The 16302-nt window shown below is 50.3% G+C and overlaps 1 protein-coding gene across 1 annotated transcript in view; it reads left to right on the top strand.

The window, feature by feature from the left end:
• Positions 1–4161: 4161 nt before the first annotated feature.
• The window catches only part of LBP (lipopolysaccharide binding protein), a gene marked incomplete at both ends in the record, with an annotated part of 31756 nt that continues 19615 nt past the window's right edge, over positions 4162–16302 (top strand). The window contains 5 exons of the mRNA XM_080716510.1: positions 4162–4285; positions 9120–9234; positions 9778–9906; positions 14120–14275; positions 15172–15235. Coding sequence (XP_080572636.1) covers positions 4162–4285; positions 9120–9234; positions 9778–9906; positions 14120–14275; positions 15172–15235 — 588 coding nt within the window. The remainder of the gene's footprint in view (positions 4286–9119; positions 9235–9777; positions 9907–14119; positions 14276–15171; positions 15236–16302) is intronic.

Raw genomic sequence — 16302 nt, 5'->3', positions numbered from 1 at the left:
CTCTCTGGGTAGCCAACACTGTGGTTGTTGTTCCTGCCATGACCACATGGTGTCACTGTTGAACATCTGTCCCGCACAGCCCGTTGCCCTGTCCTGGGCTGCAGGTCAATGGCTTCCTTGGTCCATGCCCTCCTGCTCAGCCACTGTGTCCACAGCAGAACCCTGGCCCAGGGGACATAGGCCACCCTTGGGTGCAACTAGTTCTTCCTGATGACTCTCTAGGCCCTGATGTGGAAGCCGGATCCCAGCCAAGAGTATCTTGGATGTCTGTGGATTTCCTGAGGAGCTCTGGGCCATTCCCCAGCATGGTACATCCACGGGGCTAAGCCATTGATGTAATTCAGACTGATGGCGCCGCCCTGGGGGGGGCTTCTCTGAGCTGTGGACATTCGGTCTGGGGCCAGGATGAGCAAGGACACGCCGAGGGCCAGGCGTGGTGGCGCATACCTGTAATCTCAGTTCTGGGGAGGCTGAGACAGTTGTGTGAGTTTGAAACCAGCCTCGGTAACTTAGCCAGGTCCTCAGCAAGTTAGTAAGGTCCTATTTCAAAATAAATAAAGATTTAAAAGGGTTGGGGGTGTACCTCAGAGGTAGAATGACCCTGGTTTCAATCCCCAGTACCAAAAACAGAGAGTGACCTAAGAGTTGATCCCACATCCCCAAAAACACTGTCGGGTATCTCAGATGTGACCAGGGCTGTCTGCCCGGGCCCGTCTGTCCCAGGACTCGGGGCCCTGGCTGGCTAGATCTCAGGCTCGTCCTCACCAGTGCCGTGGTGGATTGTGTGTGACAGGGCAGGGCTAGTCCTTCTCCCCCTCTAGGCTGTTTCCCCAGCTGTAAAAGTCAGGGCTTCCCGGACCTCAGAACAAGAATTTAATCAAATGAGCCCTGAAAAATCTTAAACTCTCTTCTTACTGAGCCATGTCCATTGCAACAGAAGCTCATTTGGGGCCCCGTAGCCATCAAGACGCAGTAAACTGAGAGTACTGCCAGGAACTGCAGGGGCAAAGAGGGGGTGAAGTAGGAGGGTCCTGGGGTTCCGTAGGTTTCTCTGGTGTGAGAGGTAGCTAGATGACATACAGTCTTCAAACCGCACCAGATCACTAATATTTTTATTTTCTTATTGTGCTGAGATGGAACCAAGGAATGTCCTACTACTAACCTGCATTCCCCAGCCCTTTTCATTTTATATTTTGAGACAGGGTCTCTCTGAGTTGCCCAGGCTGGCCTTGAACTTGCAATCCTCTTGCCTCGGCCTCCTGGCTGCTTGGGTTACAGGCACACGCCACCATGCCTGGCATGGCAGCTGTCACTTTTGCCAATGTGGACAGACAGCCTAGTAGAAGAAAGGCCCTGGAGTCCGGCCAGTGTTAGGCTGTGCCCCAGGCCATCAGCCAGGGGTGGCCCCTGTGGGGTAAAGTCCTGACCTGGCCTGGGGCCACATGCAACACTGCCTGGGAAGCTCTAAGGTCCAAAAGTCACTGCTGTGGGAAATTCCCAACCCTGCAATCAACCTCCAGCTGAAGACATCCTCCAATGGCCGCCAGAGGGAAAGTGACACCCATGTCCCCATGACGCCCACTCTCCAGGCTGTCTTCAACCCAAGTCTCCAAACTGGAAGTGCCCACAGAAGTCACCTGCTCTGGCCCATCATCTTACAGAAGGAAGGCTGAGGCCCAAGGAGGAGAAAAGGCTGCAGAGGGTCATGGGGCAGGAGCCGGGGGCGGGTCCCTCCTCAGGCTGAGGTCCAGGAGCAGAGGCCCCTTGGCACTCTGGGGCACGTCTGAGCCTTCCTGCCCGCAGGTCTGTCCTTGCTGTTTGCTGGGTCCAGGATGGCTCTTCCAAGGCCAGTTCCCGCTCGTCCTTCAGGCCTCGGCCCACAGCCACCTTCCCTCTTTGGGAAGCCTTTCCCTGACCACAGTTCCAGAAAGGCACCCGGTAGCCCTGGGCTCCGATCTCCACTGAGTAGTCTCCACGTCTTCATCTGAAGATGGCGCCAGGACACTCACTTAGAGGGCTGCAGCAGGGACAAGAGGAGGTGCATTTAATCTGCCTGGTGCATAGTAGGTGTTCAATAAATATCAGTTTCCTTGTGGCTCCTGATGCTGCTGCAGGCCCACCGGATAGAGGGGGCTCCGTCCTGCTGTCCAGGAGCCACCAGGCTGTGGGCCAGGGTGCTGGGGCCAGGGACAATGCCTCCCCACGGGGCCCGGCCCGAGACAGAAGCAGCATGGTACAGAGGGACAGAGAGGGCAGCCGTGGGGCTCCCGGGCTGCACGCGGGGGTTCCCGCCCTACCCCAGTGCATCCTGGGGCCTTCGGCGAAGCAGTGCAGTCACCTGCTCCCACAGCACCCCCTGCAGGCAGACACAGGGGCCCTCCGATTTCACAGGAGCCGGACAGACTCCATCTTGTGATGAGAAGAGTTTCAGAGAATTTGTGTGTGTGTGTGTGTGTGTGTGTGTGTGTGTGTGTGTGTGTGTGTTGAGCTCAAGAGACAGGAGGATTGTGGTCGGCGGCCAGCCTCAGCTACTTGTGAAGCCCTCTGTAATGTAGTGAGATCCTGTTTCAAGATAAAGAATAAAGAAATAGGGCTGGGGGTGTAGCTCAGAGGTAGAAGGCCCAAGTTCCAATACCACACAACAACAACAACAAAAAGAAAAACTTGGTTTTCTAAGTGAAATTTTATGTTTACTTACTCAAATATATATGTATATATATATATATGGGGGGGGTGGTACTGGGGGTGGAAACCAGGGGCTTTTCTACCTCTGGGCTATACTCCCAGATCTATTTTATACTTTATTTGGAAACAGGGTCTCACTAAGTTGCTGAGAGCCTCACTAAGTAGCTGAGGCTGGCTTCGAACCTGCGCGATCCTCCTGTCTCAGCCACCCAAGCGCGGGGATGACAAGCGTGCGCCACCACGTCTGGCTTACTTGCTGAAAATATATGCTCAGGACCATACCCCAAGAAAATAAAAAAAATTAAATACCAATGCATAATTTTTTTTTTTTCTTTTTCGTGGTACTGGAGATTGAACCCAGGGACATCCTACCTCTGAGATACACCACCAGTCCAATTTTATTTTGAAACAGCGTCTCACTAAGTTGCCGAGGGCCTCACTAAATTGCAAAGCCTGACCACTAACCGTGAACCTACAATATCCTCCTGTTTCAGCCTCCCAAGTACTGCAATTATAAGCATGCACCACCACATCTGGCTAAGATTTTTTTAAATACCCATAATTCTACCCACTCAACTCCTTGCTAAATATTTCTCAGACTGATTTTGACCAAAGACAAAGACCCTCACTACCTGATGCCATTGGAAACTGATGGCCCAGGGCTTCTCTCCTTATCAGAAGATGAACTCATTCCTGCAGGGTCACTTGAAATGCCCGTGGGACTTGATGTAACCACACCCATTTCCTGGATTCTTCAGGTGGGGTCCCGCTGCCCGCTCACGCCCATCACACAGCCACACAGTCACACAGCCACGCCGGGGACATCTTAGCAAGGTGACTTATTCACACACCGTCTTCATTATGTGCAGAGGAGCAAGTTCCAGAATTACTGGGTCACTACTGCCATTTCGTTGTTGTTGGTTTTTACAGGCGGGGGACACACGTTTAAAGATTTGCCAAGTTCCTTCTGGAAAATTGCACCACGTGGTTTTCAATAGTCTGTTTTCCCGCAGGAGGGAAATGATTTCTTTTTTAAACAAACAGAGACATGTATGAAGAAGACAGAGACCTGGGGTGCCAGCCTGGTTTTCCTCCCAGCTCTGCAGTTTGCTGGGGCTGTGGTCATGAGAGAGCAGTGTGGCCCATCTGAGCCTCAGTTTCCTGGTCTGTAGCACCGAGCCTTCCTGGCCCAGCTCTTGGCTGAGGGGAGGCGGGACCTCTGAGAAGCGTGAGGTCTTTTGTGGGAAGCAGGCAGGCACCCAGCCAACCCTTTTTCTAAACCGAGCGGTGACACCAGGCTTCTAAGTGTAACGCTACTGGGTGTCGCAAGCAGGTTCTGGCCCAGTGCCTCCCTTTCCCGCTCCCAGGAGCTCACCCGCCCTCAGGAACTGCCCCCCAGCCCTGGGGCCCGGGCTACTTAGGGCAGCCAGGCCCGGCCCATGGTGACAGTGCCCGCCACGGCACTGAGGAGCCAGGATGGGGGCTGTGGCCAGGACACTACCGCCCATGCTGCTGGGGTTACTGCTGGCGTTCACCCCGGGCGCGCAGGGTGTCAACCCCGGCCTGGTGGCCAGGATCACTGACAAGGGTCTGGAGTACGGTAAGGAGCCGCGCGATGGCTGGACAGGCTGCTGGCCCTCGGGTGGGGCTGCCCCCAAGTCAGGCTGTGTCACTTGGACACATTCTGTGTTAGCTGGGACCCACCTGCCAAAGGGGCGAAGGTGTGGACACAAGTAGCTGACCTGGGAACGATTCCAGGCAGGTGAGATGGGGGGGGAGCCTGCAGAGGGGTGACCACCGACCCCATGCCACTCCAGGGCGCTGGAGCCTTCTGCTGGGAGAACTCCTGCAAAGTTTGAAGACACACACCGCAAAGCCAAAAGTCAGAGGCAGTTACCTGTGGAGGGAGCAGAGGGCTGGGAGGAGCCCGCAGGGGGATGCGGTGCGCTCTGTGGAAACCCAGGCAGTGGCCACAGCGGCCAATAACAATTTTAAATTAGTTGGTAATTTGCCAGGCATGGCTGCACACGTCCGTAATCCCAGCAGTTAAAGAGGCTGAGACAGGAAGATTGTAGGTTTGAGGCCAGCCTCAGCAATTTAGTGAGACCATCAGTGACTTGGCAGAACCCTGTTTCAAAAGAAACAAAATAAAAAGGGCTGGGCGGTATCTTGGAGGTAGAATTCCCTTGCATTTGATCCCTACCATACACACACACACACACACACACACACACACACTCACACACACACACACACACACACACACACTCACACATAAACTTAGTGATGCCTTTAAGATTAGTTCCTGTTAGGAACTTTCTGTTTGCGCTTCTCCAGCTTTAAAGAAATGAGTAAAAGCAGGACTGTTATTTTATTTTTATTTTTTGTGGTACTGGGAATGGAACCCAGGGACATTCTACCTCCTAGCTACACCCCCAGCCCTATTTTTTATTCTTCATTTTGAAACAGGGTCTCACAGAGTTACAAAGGGCCTCACTAAGTAACTGAGGCTGTCTGTGAGCCGCAATCCTCCAGTCTCAGCCTCCTGAGTGCTGGGATTACAAGTGTGGGCCACCACGCCCGGCTCCAGACTAGTTTTTTTGTTTTGTTTTGTTTTTCGGGTTTGGGGATGGAACCCAGGGGCATTTGACCTCCGAGCTACACCCCCAACCCTATTTTTTACTTTTTTATTTTGAAACAGGGTCTCACTCTCACTAAGTTGCAAAGGGCCTCACTAAGTAGCTGAGGCTATCCTCAAACCGCGATCCTCCTGTCTCAGCCTCCGGAATGTTGGGATTACAAGTGTGGGCCACCAAACCCGGCTCAGGACTGTTATTTTAAAAGATACTGCAACAACGCCTCAGGCTTGTCTTGTATTAGTATCCCTTGGACAAATGCATTTGCAGGAAAGGAGAAAGCAGGTTAAAGAAGAGGAAGAGGGGGCGAATTCACGGGACGGCTACAGCAAGCCGAGGTGAGCCACTGCGGAACAGCCAGGTGGGATTTCTCCGCGCAGAGAGCATCTAAAGCTCCCAGTGGCCGAGCTCAGCACACGCTGCAGGGATTCAGAGTAGAAATCAAAATCAAGAAGAAAAACGCCAGCCCCATAGCCGAGGGTGTAGCAGCGGCGCCATATTGCCACCGGTGGCAGCAGCAGCGAATTCAGCGAGGCCAGTACAGCTACATCTGCGTACTCAAGAACAGTGAGTCAAATTGCGGGCCACAGAGGAGAAATCCCAGTACTGTACTCCCTGGGACTTGACCCAGTGGGGGAGGGGCGGTGGCAGAGATATCACACCATAGGAGAACGTGCAACCTGGCACCCCCCACAGTCTAAAGCAGCCTCTATCGACTCTCTGGGTCGGAGACTCTGTGATAAAACTCAGTAAAGGAGTAGTGGGGTCCGAGATACTACTGACTCGAGATCCAGAACACCTTAAGGGAGTCATAGTGACCCAAGGGAAGAACCCAGAGAAGGCACAAACATCGGAAACCATGGGAAAGAGGAATAATACTGGAGCAATGAATGCCCACAACCCCACAACATCAGAACCCGATAAAACAGAAAATCAGAGATTTCTAGAAGATCAAATCAGGAAAATAACTGTAGAAATAATAGAGGTGCTTCGAAAAGAACTCAGAGAGAGCCAAAAAGAGATAAAGGATGCAATTAATGAAGTAAAGGCCTCAATTCAAAGCACAAACAACCGATTAGAACACATGGAGAACAGAATCTCGCTCTTAGAAGATGAGCAATCCAAAAATGAACGCATAGTTTCTAATCTAGAAAAAAATATCCGACAGCAGGAATCTGATATTGAAGAAATATGGGCCCATTTTAAGAGAGCCAACCTAAGAATAATTGGAATAGAGGAGGGAAAAGAAAGTGAAACCAAAGGGATCAACAATCTCTTCAAAGAAGTAATAGCAGAAAATTTTCCAAACATAGAGCAAGAGGTTGATACAAAGGTCCAGGAAACTTATAGAACTCCCTTTAGACAGGATCAGAGAAGAGGATCCCCACGCCACATAACTGTCAAAATGACCAATGTGGAAGCCAAGCAGAGAATCTTAAAGGCAACAAAAACAAAAGGGCCACGTGACATTCAGAGGCAAACCAATTAGAATCACTCCAGACTTCCCAAACCAAGTCATGAGAGCCAGAAGGGCTTGGAGTAACATATTCCAAACTCTGAAAGAAAACAACTTCCAGCCAAAAATTTCCTACCCAGCAAAACTTTCTATCAAATTAGATGGAAAAATAAGAAGCTTCCATGACAAACAGAAACTGAAGGAATTTATGTCTTCAAAACCAGCACTAGAGAAAATACTCAAAGAGATTAACTACAAAGAAGAAATAGGTAACACACACCAGAACCAGAGAAACAAGAGTTTCCATCCAACAGACAATTAAGATTGGTTATCTGTGGAGATTCATTATTTATGTTAGTCTTTTACCTATCTCTAAATGGTATTGTTTGCCTTTATTGTTGTTAATTTTTAGGATTTCTAGTTGGAATATTAATATACCTTCAGATATAGCAATTGGAAATATTTTATCCCATTCTATTAGTAACTGTTAACTCTGTTTACATTGTCTTTGGATATACAATTTTTTTATTTTTTTATTTTTTAGGGAGTCTGTATACTCCTCTGTTGCCTGTGCCATTGAAATCATAACCAAGAATTTCAATGCCAATTTCAATGTTGTGAGGTTTTATGACCCAGATCTTCTCCTAAAAGTTTATAGTCTTAAGATTTATATTTAGGTCTATTATCTATTTTGAGTTAATATTTGTATATGGGATTAGGTAAGGGTCCAATTTTATTCTTTTCCATGTAATTATTATTTTTTAACAATATTTAGTTAAAAGATTATCATTTCCACCACCAAATGTTCGTGGAAACCTTGTCAAAAATAACTTGACAATATAGGGAAGAATTTAGCTCTAGGCTTTTATTTAACTCCAATGGTTTATATATCTGCCTTTAGAATAGTACTACACTGTTTCAATTATTGTAGCTTTATATGGTTTGAAATCAGAAAATATATATCTTCTAGCTTTGTTCTTTTTCAAGATCGTTTTGGGTACCTAGACTCCATATTCCATATTAGGATAGATTTTTTTCTGAAAAATAAATACATAAATATATGATAGTTTCACCTAAAAAATAGAAAAAAATATTCTCTGGTAAGAAAGAAAGCAAAAAGAAATATTGAAATGTTATCTTTAAGTCATCAAAAGCTTGGTATCAGACAAATGAAACTGTTATGTGAGATTATCATTTTTAATTTTAGATAAATTGCCATAATACTAGATGTCAACTACTAAGCCAACCATGGGAGGGAGGGATGGGGAGAGAATGGGGTGGGGATTGGGTGGGGGCTGACTGGGAAAAGTGTGCATGTATGTCTACAAAAGTATGTATCCTACTATGATGTATGAATACAGTGCACCAATAAAAAAAAAAAAAAGAAGAGGAAGAGGAGGTCGCTGGCCACCCGTGTACGTGTGCCCCGTGTGCCCTGCTTGGGGACACAGTCCTGGGGCCCTCGCATCTCAGGGCAAACAGTGGGGCCTACTAACTGCCGTTTCCTCGAACGTTGGACATTTGGGTCCTTTCCGTATTTTTTAGTCATATAAACCCTGCTTTGCGGTTGTGGGCGCCTGCTGCATACCAGGAACAGGCTGGGCGCCCCTGCCCTCCTCCCAGCCTCTGTCTCGCTCTGTGGTTATGATGCCTTTTAATCCTCCTGTTGCCCAGGGAGGGGAGTACTGACTGTGTGTGTGTGTGTGTGTGTGTGTGTGTGTGTGTGTGTGTGTGTGTGTCCCAGGGACATTCTGTCTGAACTACACCCACAGACCATATTTTTATTTTTTATTTTGAAACAGGGTCTCACTACATTGCGGAGGGCCTCACAAGTACCTGAGGCTGGGTGAGGACCTGCGATCCTCCTGTCTCAGCCTCCCAAGTGCTGGGATGACAAGCGTGCGCCACCACGCCCGGCTTCTCCATGGCTTTTTCGAAAGTACAGAAAGTGAAGATTGGGGACGTGCTCAAAGCCACTGAGCTAGAAAGAGGCCAAAGCCAGGCCTCTGGCCCTAAGATCTTCCCAGTTTCTTGTACACGGGGTCGATGCCGTAGCGGACGCACCCAGTTCCCGGTGCACCTCTGATGGAGTTGTCGGCTTAGCCGCCCCACCTTCTCATGTGCAAAATGGGCGCACATGTAACAGCAGCTCACAAGTCACGGGGCTGCCCCCACCCCGTGACTTCCTGGCACTTGGAGGGGCTCCATAACCTGGACCTGTAATTAATGCTAAAAAGAACATCAATTTCTCTCTCCCCAAGGCACGTGGGAGCCACTAAGAAGTCAGAGCGGGGGAGGGAGGCAGGCAGGCCAAGCTGACTCCGGGCTTTCCCTGTCCACAGCGGCCAAGGAGGGGCTGCTGGTCCTGCAGCGGGAGCTGCACGAGATCGCACTGCCGGACTTCACAGGAGACTTCAGGGTGAAGCACGTGGGCCGGGGGCACTACGAGTTCAGCAGGTGGCGCTCTCCCCCCAGGGTGGCGGGGAGGGGCCTTGGGGAGGGAAGGAGACAGAGCCCCAGGACTGGGTCAGGGGGCCTCCCTGGGCAGGCACTGGATTGATTGCTCTCTGAGGAGTTCAAAGGGAATTCTGGGAGGGAATTGGTCACGCAGCATATTTTAGTGAAAACTGCCCGTGTGACCTGAGCCTCAGTTTCCCTAGCTACGAAATGGGGTTGATATTGTTCTTCCTACAGAGTGATGAGCCAAGATCCAGCTGGCCTCTGGATGCCGTGGAAGGGAAGAGAGACCTTGAATTTCCAATAGAGTAGCCCAGCGCTTAGTACCTGGTTTCCCCCTTTTTTTTCTACCTCTGAGCTACACCCCCAGCCCTATTTTCTACTCTTTATTTTGAAATAGGGCCCCCCTGGTTGGCAGAGAACACTGCTGAGTTGCCAAGGCCGGCTGTGCACCTGTGGTCCTCCTGTCTCAGCCTCCCAAGTTCTAGGACTCCAGGCGTGCTCAGGACCGCCGCCCCTCACTGCCTGCGTGTGTCTCCGCAGGCTGGACATCCGCAGCTGTGAGCTGCGCGGCCCCGCTCTGAAGCCCCTGCCCGGCCAGGGCCTGAGTCTCACCGTCGCCGACTCCTTCATCCGGGTCCAGGGCAGGTGGAAAGTGCGCAAGTCATTCCTGTAAGTCAGCTCTGCTCTGGCCTCGGCCTCCGCCCCACCCTCCTCACCTCCAAGCTGTCCCTGGCCCATTAGAAAGGCCACGAGACGGGCAGAGGGAGCCCAAGCCCCAACGTGGACAGAACTCGAGTCCCAGCTCTGGGAGGAGGCCCTTTTCCTCTTTGCCTGCTGCCCTGTGGTGGTGGGGGGGGGGGGGTTGCAGGGGAAATGAAGGAGAGCTCGCTGTGTCCTTCCAGAACAGGCCACAGGGCAAGATTTCTACAGCAAAATAAAATAGGGCTGGGGGTAGAGCTCAGAGGTAGAACGTCCCTGGGTTCAATCTCCAGTGACACACACACACACACACCAGCACAAGGTCAAGGAGTTGTGGGCCTGGTTTCTTCAAGGCCTCTCCCCAGGCTCGCAGGTGGCACCCGCCCTCTGGGCCCTCGCAGGTCCTTCATCTGTGCGCTGGAAAGCCCGTGCCTCCCCGTGCCCTCCTCTCCTCGTCTTCTGAGGACACCAGGCAGCTGGGATGGAGCTCAGCTGGAGGACGTGTGTGTGTGTGTGTGTGTGTGTGTGTGTGTGTTACTGGGGTTGGAACCCAGGGGCTTTCTACCCCTGGACTATACCCCCAGACCTATTTTCCATTTTATTTGGAAACAGGGTCTCACTCAGTAGCTGAGAGCCTCACTAAGTAGCTGAGGCTGGCTTCGAACCAGCGCGATCCTCCTGTCTCAGCCTCCCAAGCGCGGGGATGACGAACGTGCGCCACCACGCCCGGCATCCGGAGGACCTCTTGTGAGATCCCTTGAAAGGGTCCGTCTCCAGGCCCCGTCAGTTCTGAGCTTCTGCTTCAACAGGCGACTCTGAGGGAGGAGAAGTCAGCCCGGAAGAGAAGGGCCGGCCCGGGCCAGCTGACCTGACTGGCTGCGCTGGGACCCACACGCCCGGGCCACGGTCCCAGGCTCGGGGCTCTACTGAGCCTGGCACACACTGAGGTCTGCCCGAGTGTGAGACAGCAGCTCCAAGATTCAGCGCAAAAGGGAGATCGTGAGCCTTTTATATTATGTGCCAAGATGACCATAGATATTATTAAATCAACTTCCTCTCTCTTATTCATCTTCTTCACGTGGCCGCTAGAACATTTTAAGTCATAGATGTGGTCCCCGTTCTGCGCCTGCGGACAGGGCTACTTTGGAAGGATGTTTGTCCGGGGCCTGGAAGGCCCCGTGCCGCGGTCCAGCCTCGGCCAGTCCAGGGGTCTTGAAGGAGATGTGGGGCTGGTGAAATTGAAGAATGAGAGGCGCCGTGCTTAGTAGCAGGGGAAGGCAGCTCTGCCTGTGCCCTAGAATAGACTTTATTTATACATGAATCTGACAGATTCCAGCAAGCCACATCATCCGTATTTTGTTTTTCATTTAGTTTTTCAAAGCCACATTACATGTGCATTGTTTTTCATCTAGTTTTTTCATTAACCTGAATTCCTCAAAGCCACCTGTTTTTCCTGTTTTTTGTTTTTTATTAATTTGTAATGAATTGACCCACAAAACCTACTATTCTATCACACATAATAAGCTTTAAATGAACTTATCCTGTCCTTTTCCTTAGCTATTAAATATTAGACTTACTGTCTCTACTTCTAAAATTAACTGCTTATTTTATCTGCTATTTTGGCCACTAGGTATTCTATTAACTTATTTTGACCCAACCACCAAACCCCCACTAATACTCTATTTTTCTAACATACAATGCCTACACCTAATTTCATATAATACCTGTTAAGTTGTTTGCCAAGAGAACTCTTTTGTGCTTTAGTGGCAGGCCAAGGAGGTCCCTGCCTGCCTAGCCCTCTGTAGGAATGGCAGAGTCCTGACGGCAAGCCATTTTGCAGTAATATTAACTCTGTGCTTTCCATTCATCATACGCTCCTGTGTAGGAAAGTGGGGGATTGGTTGGAGGTGGAAAAGTATTCTGATTAGCAACATATGGAAGGCCTTGCACAGTAGGTATAATTTGCCTAAAGTTAACTTCTCCTTTCATGGCTAAAGCCGTGCTGTAAGCAGAGGAGCAAAGAGCTCTTTTCTCCGTAGCTTCTTGAAAGTTCTCCCATAGACATATTCTTCTTAGCGCTATTCCCAGAACAAACCTTAGGGCATTTTCCAGTCTTATTCAGATCAGTTTTCAGATTATTACAAAAGAGCAATCCCCATTCAAAGCAATTTTCAAATTTCATTAATATTATCGTTATTATAACTAAAATCAAGAGGGATAACGGCTTCAGTTTTGCCAGAGTCTTCCAGCCCTGAGGAATTCCCTTCCCAGCCGCGACCCTGTCATACAGCAGGAATGGCGCCGCCTCCGCCAGCCTCAGGCCATGCTCTTCTGCCCTGGCTTCTATCACCGAGTTACTGTGTGTGTGTGTGTGTGTGTGTGTGTGTGTGTGTGTGTGTGAGAGAGAGAGAGAGAGAGAGAGAGAGAGAGAGAGAGACAGAGACAGAGACAGAGAGACAGAGAGACAGAGAGACAGAGAGACAGACAGAGCAAGCCACGGAATAAAGGCTTAGAAGTCAGAACGCCAAGCTGGGCATGGCGGTGTGTGTGCAATTCTAGTGCAATTCTAGTGCTTGGGAATTAGAGAAAGGAGGATCACAGGTTCAAGTCAGCGTCAGCAACTTAGGGCGGCCCTCAGCAACTTAGCGAAACCCTGTTCCCAAATTAAAAAAAGAATAATAACTGGGGTCTATCTCCGAGGTAGAATGCCCGAGTCCTGAGTCCAATCCTTAGTACAAAAAAAAATAGTCAAGATGCCCGGCCAAAGAGTACATGTATTTGAATGAGGTTTGTGTTTGAGAAAAACCCTACCCGTGTGCTCTCCTGACCCTCGCACCTGGAAAGTTTATTCCGCCACATCTTCACCAGCACTGGTCGTGAGAGTCCAAAAGTCTATCAGCCTTGTAGGTGAAAACTGACGACATTGTTCTGTTTATTTTATTTTATTTTGTGTGTGGTACTGGGGTTCCTGGAAGCCCTTCTACCTCCGGGCTACACTCCCAGACCTATTTTTTATATTTTTATTTGGAAACAGGGTCTCTTAAGCCAGCACGGCTTCGAACCTGTGCGATCCTCCTGTCTCCACCTCCCAAGCGCGGGGATTACAAGCGCCCGGCTGTTCTGTTTATTTTAAATAACATTCCCACGCCAGGCGTGGTGGCGCACGCTTGTAATCCCAGCATCTGGGAGGGTGAGATGGGAAGATCGCAGTTCACGGACAGTCTCAGCTACAAAGTGAGGCCCTTTGCAACCCAGTGAGGCCCTGTTTCAAAATAAAGAATAAAAATAGGGCAGGGGGTGTAACTCGGAGGTAGAATGTCCCTGGGTTCCATCCCCAGTACTGCAAAAAATAAAAATAAAAATAAATAATAATAACTTTCCCCAAATAAATAAATAATAACAGCTGAGGGCCTCAGCTGGCAGCTGAGGCCCTCAGCCTTGCTCCAGTGAGCAGGCTCCCGGGCTTGGCAATCATTCTTTAGGGGCAGGGGTCCGTCCACGTTGGGACAAGCAGGTGCCAGCACCAGCCGGGAGTGTGGTAAGTCATTTCCACAAGAACGGTCAGGTTAGGGGACCTTGGTCAGGTAAATGAAATTTAATAATAAATAATAATATTTAGTAATAAAATTTAGTAATAAATAATAATAACTTAGCCTATTTGCTATTGAACTTCTGTTCAGCGCTGACTCTATTAAACTTCGCGGAGTTGCTGGTCCCGCCCTTATTTGTTCTTTGCATATTGAGAAAATGAGCTCATACATGAAGGATATTAGTTCTCTGGCTCCCTCGTGATGCCATCATGTTTTACTTTGCATACTGCATTTTGTGTTCACTGAAGTTTTTGTTTCTATGCTTGCCGGTTTTCAGTCATTTCCTTTACGGCTCTGACACATAGATTTTACTAGAAATACCGGTGCCTTTCTCTGACTGCAAATACTAGCCCCGGGGCTTTCCTCTAGATCGCGCGTGTGCGTGTGTGTGTGCGTGCGTGCGTGCGTGCGTGTGTGTGTGTGCGCGCGCGCGCGCCAGCACATCCGGCTAAGTCTTCTTTATTTGTTATTAAATCTTAAATCTTTGCTCAGCCCCACTGAGTTCAAGGTAAGAACTGAGCTGTCTATTTTCTCTGCAAGTGGCAGCAAGTCTTGGTCTGGGAACCAACCACAGCTTCTCTGATCTCCTCCAGGAAGCTGCAGGGCTCCTTCGACCTGGACATCAAGGGCCTCGCCATTTCGGCCAACCTCCTCTTGGGCCACGAGTCGTCGGGGAGGCCCACGGTCACGGCCTCCGGCTGCAGCAGCCACATTGGTGACGTGGAGGTGGACATCTCGGGAAAGCTGGGGTCAGTCACCGTGGGCCCCCCGCTGGCAGCTGAGGCCCTCAGCCTTGCTCCAGTGAGCAGGCTCCCGGGCTTGGCAATCATTCTTTGGGGGCAGGGGTCCGTCCCCGTTGGGACAAGCAGGTGCCAGCACCAGCCGGGAGTGTGGTAAGTCATTTCCACAAGAACAGTCAGGTTAGGGGACTTGGTCAGGTAAATGAAATTCGGCTGTGGGAGGAAGATAAACACTTTTTTTTTTTTTTTTTTTTGGTGGTACTGGGGTTCCTGGAAGCCCTTCTACCTCCGGGCTAAACTCCCAGATCTATTTTATATTTTTTTTATTTGGAAACGGGGTCCTCCTGTCCCCGCCTCCCAAGCGCGGGGATTACAAGCGTGCGCCACCACGCCCGCCAGACAAACACTTTTAGCAGCAGGAGGGTTTGTAAAAAAAATGTCCAAGTCCATGGCCAAGGGTTTTTTGTTTGTTTTTTTTTTTTTTTTTTTTTTTTTTTTTTTTGCGGGTTTGGGGGTAGAACCCAGGAGCATCTAATCTCCGAGCTACACCCCCTGCCCTATTTTTTTATTCTTTATCTGGAAACAGGGTCTCACTGAGTTGCGGAGGGCCTTACTAAGTAGCTGAGGCTGTCTGCAAACCGGGATCCTCCGTTCTCAGCCTCCCGAATGCTGGGATTACAAGCGTGTGCCACCACGCCCGGCTCCAAGTCATTTTATCTCAGTGAATCTGTTTCCTTGATTAGAAAAATGTGGACTCCCAAGCCCCTCGAGTCTGCTGAACTGGATCTGGGTGCAGCAGGTGCCTGGGAACCAGGCGCACTGAGCGGGCACGGGCGTGCTAGGACTCGGGCGGGGGCTGCCCTGTGTCCAGTGGCAGATGGCTGATGGGCTGTGCTCCTGCCCAGGTGGCTGCTGGACCTCTTCCACAACCAGATCGAGTCCTTGTTCCGAAGAGTGCTGGAGAGCAAGGTGAGCAGGCCCAGGCGCCAGGCACCTCCTGCCAACTGCAGCCAAGAGAGGGCGGGCGGCATCCTCACGGGCTCCCGGCCCTGGCTGGGGCCGCGGGTGCTGGTTTGGACATTTGAGGTCCACACAGAACAAATGGCTCTCCCAGGGCACAGGGATGGGTCAACGCTCAGGTCCCTGCACTCCAAGTCCACCAGTGCCCAGAAAACGGCTAGCTGCTGAGCCAAGGGTAAAGGGGGGGAGGACAGAGACCCCAGCCCTCCCCCGCCGGGCCAGGCTCACAGACCCACACTGCCCTGCTTCCCCCAAAGTCAAAAAGGAAGTCTCTGCTCGAGCCCCTGCGGAGACCCCGCAGGTCTCCTTCCTTAGTGCCTGGGCCGTGTGGAAAATGAGCACGCTCTCGAGCTTGTGCCCTGGAGAGGACGCAGTGACATCCTGACACATTTTCCTTTTTAAAAAGAAAATACAAGCCGGGCGTGGGGCTCATGCTTGTAATCCCAGCATTTGGGAGGCTGAGACAGGAGGATCACGGTTCGCGGCCAGACTCAGCTACTTAGTGAGGCCCTTTGCAACTCAGTGAGACCCTGTTTTAAAATCAAGAATAAAAAATTGGGCTGGGGGTGTAGCTCAGAGGTAGAATGCCTTAGGGTTCAGTTCCCAGTAGCATTAAAAAAAAAATACATAAGCTAAGTGCCGTGGTGCACACCTGTAACCCGGAGGCTAAGGCAGGAGGATCACAGGTTCAAGGCCAGCCTGGGATCCGTCTCAAAATAAAAAATTTTTTTAAAGGACTGTGAGGTATAGCTTAGTGGTAGAGCGTCCCTGAGTTCAACTCCTAGTATTGCTCAAAAAATTAAAAAAAAAAATAAAAAACCTCCAGATTTTGTAATCTTTGACTAAAACAAAGATTTTTGGCTAACCTTCAGGTTATCCAAACACTCTCTCCTTCCTTCAAATCCCATTTCTGAACTATTGCACAAACATCCAGAATTTATAGATTAGGTGGGAGAAAGTGCACGCTTGCTCGCACGCACACACACACGCACATTCACACACACACACACACAAGC

The sequence above is a fragment of the Muscardinus avellanarius genome (assembly GCF_963383645.1).
Source record: "Muscardinus avellanarius genome assembly, chromosome: 19".
Lineage (NCBI taxonomy): Eukaryota > Metazoa > Chordata > Mammalia > Rodentia > Gliridae > Muscardinus > Muscardinus avellanarius.
Note: the sequence above shows the minus strand (reverse complement) of the source record. Positions and strands in the feature narration are given on the sequence as shown.